Consider the following 14,987-nt stretch of genomic DNA (forward strand, 5'->3'; position numbering starts at 1 on the left):
ACACAAAGCGCATTCAAATTCTAAAGGATAATGCAACCGGTTGCACTGCATGTGCAACTGCAGTCACTGCTGCACAACGGAGAGGGGAGTGGGCAGGAGGCGTGGCAAGGACAAGAGCAAAGGCTTTGGCATATGCAGAAACACGTCGACTGACGAAGCTGAAGCTGCACTTCGTTTGACTCGCAGTTGACTGTAATAAAGGACTATTTAGGGTATTTGCCAGGCGCCAGACGAGAATGCAATCCACAGGAGCAACAGGAGCAAGCCACGATGCAGGACAAGAGCTCACGAGCTGTGGCAAAGTATTATTTCGCACTCGAGTCTGCATTCAAGTGGATGTGGTCCGTTCTTGGGCTGGGGGACAGATGCAGGTGTCATGCAAATGAATGAGGATATGCATGTGCATTGCATGTTAACCACTTGTGGCCTACAGCATTTAAATGGGGTCCAATGATGACGAGTTTGAAAGGTGTGAAAGGTGTGAAAGATGATTACGAGGTTTGGGAAAAGCATATCAAATATAATGGACTGTAAATTAGCTTTATAATTGGCTAAAGTTGAAACTAATCTGAAGCTGTGCTATTGGATTTTATACAAAATCAAAACTATTTCCTACCAGTTATCAACAATTGTTTTGTATTATTAATTGGATAGAGAAAAGATAAAACAAGTCGGAAAGGCAAGAGACCAGAAGTCGAGATCCCGACCATAGAATACCCGTTACTTATTTCAAGATATATTAAAGTACTTTATAGAAATTACCACATAATAAAAGCTACTGCATACTTCTGGGTGCTTGAATTGCCTTAATTTCTTATAACTTTGGTTAGCTATTTCTGCCATTCTAGTTGTCCAATCTAGCTGCGGTTAACTGAGCTAATAGAAAATATTCATAGATAACTTTAATTACCATAAAAAACTTGGGTGTGGTGGCTATTCGCGATTTGCGGGGGGATTTAAAACAAGCTTGACCTGCGCGTGACTTATAGAAATCGGTGTGCCAAAATTGGACAGACAGACGGACGGACTTGGCTATATCGATTTGGCTGTTAATGCTGATCAAGAATATATATACTTTATTGGGTCGGATGTGCCTCCTTCTCCCTGTTTCATACATTTGAACAAACACAATATACCCTTTTACTTATTTTCAAGTAACGGGTATTAACATTTCATATGAAACTTCCCATTGATTTCCTACAATCAGACAAAAGGCCAATTATATTGTTAGGCCATTAAGCTATTTAAAATCCACTTAAGTTGCCGTTAAACACGTTGACCCCTTGGACATGTAAACCATTGGAAAAGGTGTGAACAAAGCTGACCATAAAAAGCCGAGAGTCGTCTAATTTAAAATTCAAATTTGAGTGCGCATAAATAAAATGCATTTAGTGTCAGTAATTGATTTGTTTACACACAACACACGGAAGAAAAAAACACACACGCGACACGAAGACTTGACAACGACAACAACAAAAACAACAACAATGAGTCGACCGACTGACCCAACTGACCAGCAGACGAGTCAGACAGACAGCCATACAAACAAATACAAACAAGGGAAACTTAATAGGAGGGAGGAGGAGTAAAACTGGGCACGCAACTGACCAACGACGACCCCGACTCTGATCCCGACCCCGACCCCGATTCCGATTCCGACCCTTATTGTGCCTGTTGTCCGGCGCAACAGATGCAGATACAAATCACTTAAGCTCCGCTCCGGTCAGTTGATGCGATTTGCAATGATACCTTTTTTTATATCCTTGTTTTGTTATATGCTCTGTGGTGTTCCCTGAGGTCAATTATGTTATTTCCGGTTTCGTGTGGTCAGCAACAAAATACGAGAGAAAAAAATATTGAAGTGTCATGGTCAAGTAGTTAGATCCGTGGCAAAATGAACCCCTGGACATATGGCACACATCCTCAGCGATGGATTGTGTTACGTGTATTTTATCTTTCTCGATTACACAATAAAGAAATAGATGGGAAATTGTAATTGAATAAGGTTTCCCCTCGGGCTGCTGGTCAAGTGGTCGAAAGGTGTACCTCCGTTAAGGATTATTGGATAAACATATGCTGAAAAGGAAAAATATAAAGATATTTCAAGATATTTGCACTTTTCAGTTCTTTCTCTTGAAATGAGGAGTTGAATAATATTTCCGCCTGGACATCCGATTAAGTGGTCAATTGGTTTTCTAGCATACTAGATGAAAATAAATATATATAATAAATTAACTTAAAGAAATTTACTTGCTTAAAGTTCAATTTGCTTGGCACTTTTCAGAGCTTTCTCTTTCTTTGATGAGCAACAAAAAAAATGTGTCTGGCAAGCGAAAGGAAAAAGCTAAACATTTTCAAACTACCCCCAAAAGTAATTAAAAACATGGTCGTCGCTGGAGACGAAGCAAACGAAGCGACCAAGCGACGAATGTTAATCAAAGCAGAATATAGAAAAATTCAAGAAAATATCTCTCGATACAGGACAGAGCAACAGCAGCAGAGACATTGTCCTTGGGGTATAATTTCTTTTAAATTTCTACATTTCGCTTTGAGCAACTTGTGGGTTGGGATTGCAATAGTCCAAATGTTGTACATACATATATATTGACAAAAGCAAAGAATTTTTTATTAATTACTTGAGGAATCTGGGGGATATAAAGAACATGTTTAAGGAAATCTAAATAAAAACCTTAGAGTATATTATATGAAGGTTTCAATAGAATAGATTGATATATTTGATGATAACGATAATATCTGTAAGCCATAATTTCTAATTCTGTATAAAGGTTTTTTAAATTAATCCATAAATACTTTAAAATAATTTATTGTTGCCATTAGTGAATTATTATTTACTCAGTCTTAAAAAGTCACGGCATAACAAATATCCTCAGCATTAATCAAACTTATCGAGCAGCCCAAGGATTTCGAGTCCTGCATATGGATGAGCGGTACGTCGCTTTTACGGCAGATGACGCGTAATTTGTTTACCCCAAAAATGTTTACAATTTTTCATAAAAATATCTGTGACGCAAAATCTTGTCATAGAGAAAAGGCGACACAACTGAAGGATACACGACGAAAATCGAAAGGATACACACGCCACACGCACTTATACAAGTATAAAAGCAGAGCGCACACACACACACACACACACACTCAAGAGCAGAGCTATGTACAGGATGAAAACGCGACTTTCATGCGTGATGTGCGTGTAAATTTCCCCTCTTTTGCATGTGTATATGTGTGTATGCGTGAGTGTATATAGAAAGTAAATAAGGGACAGCAAGGTCTTTCCATTTTTGGGGTGGCGTTTTGGTCAAAGGGTTAAAAATCTGTGCCTACGCGAGCTGCGTCAACATGCGTGAGTCGTATGTGCGTGTGTGTGTGTGCGTGTGCGATAACAGCGTTGCCAGATCGTCAACAGATTTATCTGGGCAGAGAAATAGCGAAGAGGACAAAAGTGGAAGACAAACAAAGTCATTTACATAGCTAACGAAGTGGGTGAACAAAGCTGTGCAAAAACACACATAGAGGGAGAAGGCGATATTACAGGGAGAGGGAGAGAGATAGAGAAAACAGTGTGGGGGAGTGGAGCCAAAGGGGGGTGTGGGTGATTATGGCGCGTGTTGGCGTTTTGTGGCAAAATAAAATGGCGAACGGCAGGCAACTTACATTTTATGTGTCAATTTTTACATTTTGTGTCATCTTATCAGGGAAAACAACAACAGCAACTGAGATGGGGGCCAGCGGAGGAGGCAGAGTATTGAAGCCATCATTACGCATTCAAGCCGACAACTAAAGCCTTTCCTTCCCGACCCACAAGCAACAAAACAGTGAAGCCTCATTGTTGTAGGCTCATAATGAATATGATGGGTTTTATCAGCAGGCTGCGGGTCAATGGGGAGCAATTGTTGTTGTTAAACGTATCTAGAGTATAAATATATCTCAAACTTATTGTTAAACCCTTTACCCATTTGCCACAGCTGGCGCCATAATCTCCCCAATTTCAAATATTTTTATGCATAATTTAGCAGATTTAAAGGTACCGAGTTCCTAGTTTCCTTTTGTTATCCCTCGAAGCAATATTGGATTTAAAATGCTTTTCATATGCAAATTTTGAAAAAAAAAAAAAAAATAAAGAATTTTGAAAATATTGCATAAGATGATAAGTTTAAAAAAAAAATCAATACTTCAATAATTACCATTGGTGTTTATTTGGAAATCAAATATGAACATAAAAGAGCCAGAATTGGTATATATGCATTATGTATAAATATTACCAAAGCGATCCTTTTCATGGAAGGATACAGTGCCAAAAATGCATTATATATCACATGAACCACAGTCACCACCGCCACCGCCAACATAGCCAGCAAACCCAGGTGGGAAGATAATTGGAGGAGCAGCAGGAAGAGGAGCTGGAAGTGGTGAACCCATTGCTGGACCGAGTCCTAATAGGCTCAACCAAAATGTCACACTGCCGTAGGCGCTGCCAGTGAGCAGAGACAGAGTTAAGACAAGGATCTGTTAGATCAATAAATACATTAAAGTTATACTCAATCAGTGCATGTCCTTGAGGATGACTTACCCAGAGTCGTATCATTGCTGATATTATTCGCACAACTGATGTTCCAAATAAACAGACGACAATATATAAAGCGGCTAGATTTACGATTCTAGTGAAATTTGGTTTAAATTGGATACTGTCAACTTAACTAACATTTCATATTACCATTTCGTTGTCCCAGTTAGTCATACTTAAGGTAAAGGTTATACTTAAGGTTCATGAAAAATATTTTCCAATTTTTTTCATCATTTTAAATGTACATATCTTGATAACTATACAACCAAATGCCAGTTTCTTAATAATGGAAACAATGTAACAATAATTAACATTAGCTTTATAGAAGGAGAATAATAGCTATTAAAATAAGTTTTCATGCGAATAATGTACTGAAACGAGAACTTTTGTTTTTAAATAAAGAAGAAGTCAAACTACCCCATAACACTTTTTTGGTAGTCTGAGGTACTTTACTGACAAATAACTGGTCTTTATTAAACTGGCTCCCATAGAAATGCATTATTTTGCCACTATTGTGACATGTGTGCGATATGTGGAATATTAGGGCATTAGAATTTTTCAATCCACACTCCAATATTAAATATGTAAGTGTTTATTTTGAAATCAAACAAAAAATCCACACTTGGTATATATGCATAATGGACTCGTATAATATATAGCCAGACCGAACCACTTAACCCCCAGAGCATGGGGAGGCACAGCTACCACCGCCACCATTACCAGGTGCAAAGATAATAGGAGCAGAAGGAGCAGGAGCTGGAAGAGGTGGACCCATTACTGGACCGAGTCCTAATAGGCTCAGCCAAAATGTCACACTGCCATAGGCGCTGCCAGTGAGCAGAGCCAGAGTTAAGACAAGGATCTGTAGGATCAATAAATACATTAAAATTATACTCAATCAGTTCATGTCCTTGAGGATGACTTACCCAGAGTCGTATCATTGCTGATATTATTCGCACAACTGATGTTCCCAATAAACAGACGACAATATATAAAGCGGCTAGATTTACGATGCTAGTGAAATTTGAATTTAAATTGGATACTTAAAGCTTAATTAACATTTCATAATATAATTTTATTGTTCCAGTTCATCATAGGGTTATACTTAAGGTTCATAGAAATTATTTTCCAATTTTTTTAAATGTACATATCTTGCAAACTACACAACTAAATGCCGGTTTCTTAATAATGGAAACAATATAACAATAAATTAACATTAGCTATATAGATGGAGGATATTAACCAATAAAATAAGGTGTCGCTCGAATAATATACTGAGACGAGAACTTTTGTTTTTAAATTAAGAAGAAGCACAAACTTCCATATTTTGTACGCATCCCACAAAAAAAAAACTTTTTCCATAATCTGATGTACTTTGAATATAACTGAAATATAACTGGTACCGTTCTCTCCATTAAACTGACTCCCATAGAAATTCAATGCTTTACCACTATTGTGTAATGCGTGCAAAATGTGGCATATGAGGGCTTTAGAAATTTTCAATTGATATTTCAATATTCAATACACAAATTTTTATTATGAAATCAAACAAGAAATTCACACTTGGTATATTTGCATTATGGACTCGTATAATATATAGTCAGACCGAACCACTTAATTCAAGAATCGTCGCACCAATTAGAGCCATTTACAGGGGACAACACTCCCCTATATGCCATATGTACCGTAATCCCCACTACATGGGGAAGCACAGCCACCATTACCACCAGGGATTCCAGCAACGATAATTGGAGCAGCAGCAGGAGGAATAGCTGGAATAGGAGGAGCTATTAAAGGACCTAGTCCTAATAGGCTCAACCAAAATGTCACACTTCCGTAGGCGCTGCCAGTGAGCAGAGCCAGAGTTAAGACAAGGATCTGTTAGATCAGTTAATGCATTAATTATACAATTCATTTGATCAGGTCCTTGAGATAGTAATGACTTACCCAGAGTCGTTGCATTGCTGAACTTATTTGTACAACGGATGCACAAGACTGACAGACTGCCATATATAAAACGACTGAGTTTACGATCTCATTGAAATTTGAATTTAGATTAAAATTTGCCAATTTTAAGGTGATCAAAACTTTTATTATTAGACTTACATCTTAAATGTTCGGCATAAGGTTAAACATTCAAATAAGTTTTTAGTGCTAAAACAAAGATATTTGCATTAAAATTAAGATTTTAAGCTCCAGCAATGCGAACTTCTATGTTAGCTATTTGCAATATTATTTTATTATTGTAATCTGACGCGCAAGTTAATTTAAAAACTTTATAAACTTGAGACAAGAGAAAAAGGGAGATCAATAGTTGGCTTACTGTTATTCTCTACTTTCTACAATGATGCATACAAAATTAATTTAGTATATTACATGTTTATTTTTAAAAGAATGATTAAATAGAAAGGTGTTTGCTAACAATTTATTTAAACATTTCTGGCTACTCTCTGGCTTAAACAACTAATATTTATATAGCGCAACCCGTGCATATATTATTGAATTTACACATAGCCCAATAAAAATCAAAAAATAATAGGAACAATATTTTATTTTACAAAACCAAGTCGATTTCATCTTAATGATTTTGACACATTTGATCGTTGAGTCAGTTTCTTATAAAGTTCATTAATTTTAGCCAAAAATGTTACTAAGCCCAGCTCCCATATTATTAACAAATTGGTCTAACACATTTTGACTGTCTGCTCTACGGTTAGCACCGTCATTTGTTTGGTTTGGCGATCCGTCTTTGGATCGGTCCGTCGATTGTTGATTTGAAACTTGTTTTGAATTATTTCCAGCATCTTCAGCCTGATTAACGCTCTGTCCATTGAGATCTTCAACTTCATCATTCTTATAATTTTTATCTCCAAGCAAGTTGCCTAGTCCGCCGGGTAACAAACTGAGTGCCTTTTTGCCAATTTCATCCAGTCCGTCGGGCAACTGGGGCAGACTGTCGAATCCTTTGGACACAGTTTCGTTAAAATTATTGGTCAGTGTCTCACCCACTTGATCCAGTCTGTTCCCGACTCTGTCAGTCATTTTATCAACCACCCCACCCATTCTGTCCATTAATTGATCTTGGATTTTGTCCACTCGACTGCTCACTCTGTTGCCAATTCTTTCAGCTAATCCAACTCGAGGCGCAGGAAGGGGAAGAGGACTCATTGGCATACCGAGTCCAAGAAGGTTTAACCAAAATGTCAAACTTCCGCAGCCGCTGTTCGTTAACAGAGCCAGAGTTATAACAAGTATCTGTGCGATAGATGGATTTATTAATATTACAATTAGTTAAGATACTTGCGGTAATGATGGTTTACCCAGAGTCGTGTCATTGCTGAACTTATTTGTACAACGGATGCACAAGACTGACAGACTGCCATATATAAAACGACTGAGCTTACGATCTCATTAAAATTTGAATTTAGATTGAAATTTGCCAATTTTAAGGTAAATAAACATTTATTACAAGACTCACTTCTCTCACTTGTTCGTCATAAGGTTAAACTTTAAAATGCATTTTTAGTGACGTACGGTACTAAAACAAAGATATTTGCATTCAAATTATGAATATAAATTTTTGCAATATAATTTTGGTATTGTAATCTAGTGCGCAAATTGATTTTAAAACTTAAAAAACTTGAGACATGGGAAATAGGGAGATAAATACCTTGTTTACTGTTAATCTATATATATATAATTTTTCTACAATGATGCATACAAAATAAATGTTGTATATTGAATGTTTTATTTGAAAAACTATGATGAAATAGCTCAAATAATTTGCCAATAAATTAATTAAAATTTTTTGGTAACTCTCTGCTTTAAACAAATAATATTAATAAAGCGCAACCCGTGAATATTTTATTGAATTCACACAAAGCCCAATAAAAATCTGAATATAATGGGAACAATATTTTATTTTACAATACCAAGTCCATTAAATCTTAATGATTTTGACACATTGGGGAAAGTTTGACACTTAAACGTTGAACGTCAGTCAGTTCCTTGTAAAGTTTATTATTGTTGATTTGCAAATTGTTTCAATCCTTAACTTCTTCATTCTTATCTTTTTTATCTCCAAACAAAGCTTGGCCTAGTCTGCCGGGTAGAAACCTTTTCAGCCCGTTGCCCATTTCATCCAGTCCGCTGGGCAACTTGGTCAGGCTGTCGAATCCTTTGGACACAGTTTCGTTAAAATTATTGGTCAGTGTCTCGCCCACTTGATCCAGTCTGTTGCCGACTCTGTCAGTCATTTTGTCAACCACCCCACCCATTTTGTCCATTACTCGATCTTGGACTTTGTCCACTCGACTGCTCACTCTGTTGCCAACTCTTTCAGCCAATCCAACTCGAGGCGCAGAAGGATTCCTTGGTATACCGAGTCCAAATGGATTAAACATAAATTGCAAAATTCCGCAGTCGCTGTTCGTGATCAGAGCCAGAGTTATAACAAGTATCTGTACGATAGACAGATTTATTAATATTACAATTAGTTCAGATACTTGGGATGATGATCGTTTACCGAGAGTCGTGTCATTGCTGAAATTATTTGTACAACGGATACACAAGACAGACAAACCGTCAAAACCTTTACTTTAAACTATGATAATACCTCAAGGCAGCTTGATAAACTGCCGCTCTCTGCAAGAAAACACACTTTTTAAAGCAGAATTCACAAAACTGGATATAATATTAATGTAAATATTAACTCCAAGATCAGCACTAAAAATGGGGTGAGTACAGTTCAAATTTCTACAAATAATTGCATTTTAATATTGAATGAATTCTTATAATGTTATTCATATCTCAATATAGACTAAAGATTTGCCAAGAAGCATTTATCTATTTATAATAATCGATTGTTAGAGGCTAATTATATTTTCATTCGAAAATAACCCAATTCTATAAACATTTCTTTTTATTTCGAGAAATATATCATCATTTTTTGTTACGACATATTTAAAAATTATACGAATTTGTGATTCTTCACACTTATAGAGCCCAAATCTACTTTAGTCCTAAATGAACTATCAACATAAATAGATAGTTATATATTTTGTATTTTATAATCATTTGGTTAACCGAAAAAATGTACGAGATATCTAATTTTAAAGCGTTTATTTTTAAAGCATCCCAAAAAAATATTTAACAAATTAATGTGTAATTATATCTAGACAAAAACAAGGTATCCAGAAAATATTCTGATCACTTGGGTAATTTAACTCTTAGGGTTATCCAATTGAAATCCTTTGTAACTTCATTGACATAGATTGCCGAGGGATGAGTCTTCGAATGATGAAGTTATGCTTTGTTTTCATTAGGCACAGCCTTAATCAAGAGATTGGGCTTTAAATCACCTCGATTTTGAAGTAGGTTTTCAAGATCATAATAATCTTCATAATAATCCCTTCTTTCTATAAGGGCATGCAATCCAGCTAGCAAGATCTTTGGAGCGTGAAAGCGTCTGGCAACCGTCTCCATGACCTCTGGAAAACTTGGTGCATCTTCTTCGTGGGTCAAGACAGCTTCAAGTGTATGTGGTCGAAGGCCCAAGTGCATGCCTAACTCACTGGCCACATCATGGGCTATAGTTCCAATACTGTCAAATATTTCGTCTTGCAATTCCTCGAAGTTTTTCTCATGTGGTAGATTGATTTCGTCTGCTTGTGGATTCAGTAGAACTTCATCGCCGTTTTTGTTTTCAGATTCTGACGCTTGTCGTCTTCTTCGAAGATCCTGAGGCTCACCAAATTCTTCTGCATTTACGCCTTGCAACTCTTCATATAAATCCGTCTTGGGAGTATCTGACACTCCCGGTCCATTAATCGATTGCAAATAATTTGTCAATTCATTGGAAATGGAGCCCCTCTGAGCCAACAAACCTTCAACCTCACCTATACCAGCGGCAATTGCTGAATCAATGTAGCTGGAGCCTAGAAGATAATTCATAAGAATTATTGAGGAAATCACGGCCTCACTAAGGAGAGCAACAGAGCTGCCAAAGAGTAAAACCAGTGAGAAAACCACCAGCTGCAAAAAGGAACCAAAGTTGAAGATTATCAAATATATGAAATGTTTTGGTCAAAGAACTTACAGTCAATCGCGCCATTATAATTCCAATGATAATACCACTACGTAATGTTGACAACTGTCACTTCATACGAGAAACAGCAATTTTTATAGCAGAACTCGAAAACACAATTAGAATGCAAATTAAGAAATTTTACAATTGCAATTGTAAACCAAAGTTCAGTTTGGTTAAGGGTTCATCATGGTGTTAGCTTTTCGATTTAAAATTTTGCATATTTCACATAAAACTAAAACTCTTAATATAATTGTTAAAATATTGACGGCAGCTGTCTTATTCGTCTCAATTTTACGAAACTCTCTTTTGCCTTGAACACTTCTCTTTCCACCACAAAGTTAATTTTTACGTTTTCCACGTGAAAAATTTACATATCTTGGGACCTCAACAGACAATGAGAAGCAAATTTAGAAAAATTTAGAACAACTTTTTTGTGAAAAGAGAGTAAAGTTTTTGTTTATTAAATATCTTTACAAAATATTAATAGATTTTCGGACGTCCTTTGTTTGGAAATCTTGAGTAATCATTCTTCAGTATTTAAAATTGCCTTCTTTCTTATTCCTTTTGAAAACAGTGTTGAGTTATTGCCTTAAAATCGGTAATATTTCTTAATTTTCAATACTTTTGGCATGTTATGGAAAAACAAGAAAAAGTGCAATGTTAATGGAGAATACTTGTAAAACGGAAGCGGATATAAACAGGCAGGACTCCAGCAAAGCAAACATAATATATGGTGGCTGCCAGAATTATTCATCTAGGGTTATTTGTACAGCGTTTCGGGAATGGGGAGTTGCCGGTGCTATGCTTGATTTATATATACTTGACATAAAATTTATGGAACGTGAATAAAAATGGCGTAGAATCTGCCATCCGAATCCTTGAACGAATTGCGGATGTAGACTTCCAGTTGCGGATGCCCGGCAACCCCCGCAGGCACATGAAAATGGAAAACGGTTAAGGATTTTTCTAACAAATTGCTGTACTTGTGGGGAAGAATACATATGAGCCTAAAGGAAGGGTTGGTGGTGGAGTTACCCTTCATTCAATTGACGCCATAGTCCCACACTTTCCAGAATATACTTGTATGTGTAAGCGAACTAAATATGTTTTTTCTTATTTTAAGTATACTTGAAGCCATTTGCCGTTCATATTTTATATTTTATGCTCGGTCTCTTGATGTTTCGCTATATTTGATTGTTCCGAAATTTATACGCTCATTTTAAAAATTAACGACCTTTGACTGATTCGGCCTGATACTCAGCGAGGCATTCGAATGGATGCTGTGGGTAAATAAAGCCAGTACCTTGTTTATATGTTTTCACATTATTGCCAGCAATTGTAAGCTGAACTGCAAGAGCCCATTAAATAAGTAAATTTAGCATTTTTATGTGCACTTCGTTCGTTTCAGTGCATCTAAAAGACAAAAGGTTCTTAAAACTTCAATGCATAAAAGTGAGCTGACTCATGTTTTTTAAAAATGGTTCGATCAGTTTTTTATTTTGTGCGAAAATAATATGCTATATCTCTATCTCTATTTAAATTTAAGCAAAATACGTATTAAATTTTAAATTTAAAAAAGTGTCCAAAAGCAAGCAATTGTATTAATGTTGTCTTTACTCCTAACAGAAAATGAGAGGTTTGCTGAAGCAAAATATTGACAAGAAGCTTGGCACTTTAAAGGATGCTTCACACAGGACACAGAATAAGCGAAAAAATAACTCAAATACAGATCGAACTGAACGAAAGTAAATACTTAGAAGGTTAGCACTTCCTCCTTTTTCCAGTTTTTTTTTTTTTTGGTTGGAAGAAAGTCAGCCACTTGGAGGGTTGATGGTTTGGGTGAATTTGTTTTGCTTTTTTATGGTTTTACAATTTGAATAAGGCGTTGGAGGGTTGACAAACTGCAAGATGCGACTCCCCATACTAGAAAGTCAAATGGAAAGTTCAAAGCGTAGACAACCCTCACAATCTGGGATACAGGACTGTTGTAAAAGTTTTGACTTGAAGTGCGCGAGGTTTTCACTTCAAAAGTGTTGCTTGAGATGCTGCCAAAGTGGACGCCTCCCAATGCAGTGTCCACCCCCACCCCCACCCCCTTTGATAAACATGAACACCTTCTCAATAGATTGCCAATGGGAGCCAAAGCACGTCATTCAAATGTGTCTTTATTGATGCGCGCTTACGGCGCCGGATGTGTTGTCCTTTGGGTTTTCCATTCTAATATCCGCCGGTGATAGCTTGAATTATTGACATGAAGCAGCAACGACAGTCCACACAGCCCACACAGCCACCCAGCGCTGTCCAGCTTACTGCTGGCAAAGCTCCAGTTCCATCCCCATCTATTTTTAGTGTTACTTGGTCAATGTCCTTCCTCGTTAATGTGGGCCGCCATCGTTTGCGTTTTATTTTCCGTTACTTTGGCCGTTGATTTGATTTGGGTCCTTGGTCTGGTCATGTACTCCTCATGCGATTGCTGCGCCTCCCACAATCCACATTAAAGCGAGCGCTGCAAAAGCGTTGATATCATTTTGGCCAGAAGAAATTATCTTATAATATTATTCCACATTTATTGAATTCAGTTCTTGGAAAAATAACCGCATATACTTTATGTGAATTCTTATCTATGCAAATTAAATTTGAGAATATTAAAAATATTTTCTACAACATTTATGAAAACATTTGACCAAACTAAAAGAAATTCTTATAAAAAAAAATCTAATAATTAGTAAAATCTAACCAGCTATTAGTTACATTGGACTAAGAGTTAGTATAGCTCACTAATTGATCATTTGGACTCACGCATATTTCATAAAGTCCACACAGATGGAGAGGAAGGAGGTGATCCTTTTTGGATGCGATGGATGGGTTAGCAAATGGCCAAAGTGCGAGAATGCGTGTCGTATGTAAATTAATAGAATAGGAATAGACAAACACAGCTAATATACATATAGAGAGGTCAGAGAGTGAGTAATTTTCCAATAGGCCAGAGGCAAAACATGCAAAGGACACCGAAAGGACACTAGCACAAGGATACACGGCACGCACAGGCACAGACACAGACACAAGTCTCAAGTGCTAATAAACTACATGCACATCGAGAATGCGCGTTAATAATTTATGTGGACTAATCGACCCCACTAGATAAACATCATATGCAGGCTCTCTTTCACTATATGTCAAAGTGAGGAGGGAGAAAGGCGCTCCGCTGCGTATCCTGTCAACATCAACCCTTTCTTTTTCGACCCAAAATAGTGCACAAAATTTATGGGCAATTTTGGTCTGTTCCAAGTTCCAAAATTTACCTTGACACTATCTGAGCTGATGTATCTACATGGACGAGCGATACTTTCCTTATTAGCTAAGCAAACAGTTTCATTCTTGTTTGCATATTATGACACACACAAACAAACACACACACACACAGAAGCATACACGTAATGTCCTTTCATTGTTTGAAATTTAATTAACAAAAGGGTCAATTGTCGCGTGTGGGCGGTGTGTTCTTGTAGCCACTGTTAACGCCTGACCTCTGCCCTCCCACAAGGACCCAGCTGGACAGTTGGTAAACAATATTTTTGATTAATTTATGAATATTCGTGTGAAATTCTATAGTGTTTTTATTCATTTTTTACATTTTATGCCTGCATGAGTCCAGCTTGCGTGCTCCGCAAAGTTTCCCATAAAAGTACAACTTTAATGAGCGAATATTTCGTAATTATTCTAATTATACTTTTATCGTGCGTAAGTGTTCTAAATTAAATAACAATAAGCCCATTGGTTTTACGACCAAAGTAATATATGACCAGCATTTACAAGAGGATCAAATTGTTACGCAAACTTTTATATAGCAAAGGAAATTTAATCATAGACAATCCCAAATACAGTTTAAACTTTAAACTGATAGGGATTACAGTAGAATAACAAGTCATATCACATTCTCATCCCTTGGGTCTCTGTCCAATATTTCTTGACACTTGTGTCTAACCCAAAAGTAACTCACACCTCGATTATCTATTTGGCAGGACGAAACTATTTTCCAAATCAAATTAAAAGTGAAAACTAATTCCCACACATGTTGTGAATGTCATGCCTCTCGGCAATGTTGTTGTGCCTTTGTCTCTGTTGTTTTCCGGTTTCCATTTCGCCCTCTGTCTGTCTGTCTGTCTCTCAAACTCTCTTACCATTTTGAATAGTTGACAAAGTTTTGCAAAGTAATAAAATCAATAAATGACTTCTAAACTTTGTCCGTTTGTTTTGTGGGGCCACTTTAAATTTTTTAGTCTAAGAATTGTTGGGAAAGGTTTACGAAATTGAAAT

General features: G+C 36.7%; 3 protein-coding genes across 6 annotated transcripts; all 3 read right to left on the reverse strand.

Moving 5' to 3' along the window:
* Nucleotides 1–4,190: 4,190 nt before the first annotated feature.
* Nucleotides 4,191–4,643, reverse strand: LOC117784783 (inhibin beta B chain-like). Its single transcript, XM_034622601.1, has 2 exons — nt 4,589–4,643; nt 4,191–4,524 (listed from the first exon to the last, which is right to left on the reverse strand). Exons 1-2 carry the CDS (start codon nt 4,601–4,603, stop codon nt 4,324–4,326), a joined length of 216 nt encoding a protein of 71 aa, XP_034478492.1. The 5' UTR covers nt 4,604–4,643; the 3' UTR covers nt 4,191–4,323.
* A 2,534-nt stretch (nt 4,644–7,177) lies between these two features.
* Nucleotides 7,178–9,212, reverse strand: LOC117784782. 4 transcript variants are annotated; one of them, XM_034622599.1, is made up of 3 exons: nt 9,108–9,195; nt 8,724–9,042; nt 7,178–7,488 (listed from the first exon to the last, which is right to left on the reverse strand). In XM_034622599.1, exons 1-3 carry the CDS (start codon nt 9,120–9,122, stop codon nt 7,217–7,219), a joined length of 606 nt encoding a protein of 201 aa, XP_034478490.1. In that variant the 5' UTR covers nt 9,123–9,195; the 3' UTR covers nt 7,178–7,216. The 4 variants fall into 4 exon arrangements, with proteins under 4 accessions (XP_034478490.1, XP_034478489.1, XP_034478488.1 ...); XM_034622598.1 differs by lacking the exon at nt 8,724–9,042 and having other exon boundaries at nt 7,178–7,837; nt 9,108–9,212; XM_034622597.1 differs by lacking the exons at nt 8,724–9,042; nt 9,108–9,195 and adding an exon at nt 7,903–7,972 and having other exon boundaries at nt 7,178–7,837.
* A 476-nt stretch (nt 9,213–9,688) lies between these two features.
* On the reverse strand, nt 9,689–10,733 carry LOC117783476. The gene is made up of 2 exons (XM_034620886.1): nt 10,680–10,733; nt 9,689–10,615 (listed from the first exon to the last, which is right to left on the reverse strand). Exons 1-2 carry the CDS (start codon nt 10,692–10,694, stop codon nt 9,887–9,889), a joined length of 744 nt encoding a protein of 247 aa, XP_034476777.1. The 5' UTR covers nt 10,695–10,733; the 3' UTR covers nt 9,689–9,886.
* Nucleotides 10,734–14,987: the final 4,254 nt, after the last annotated feature.

This window comes from Drosophila innubila (genome assembly GCF_004354385.1).
Source record: "Drosophila innubila isolate TH190305 chromosome 2R unlocalized genomic scaffold, UK_Dinn_1.0 1_C_2R, whole genome shotgun sequence".
Lineage (NCBI taxonomy): Eukaryota > Metazoa > Arthropoda > Insecta > Diptera > Drosophilidae > Drosophila > Drosophila innubila.

Bases quoted from the DNA above. Each gene is read 5' to 3' on its own strand.
- LOC117784782 (XM_034622597.1), bottom strand. From the start codon at position 7,965: ATGGCAGTCTGTCAGTCTTGTGCATCCGTTGTACAAATAAGTTCAGCA. The intron at 7,838-7,902 runs GTAAACCATCAT...TCTATCGCACAG, and splicing joins CAGCAATGACACGACTCTGG to ATACTTGTTATAACTCTGGC.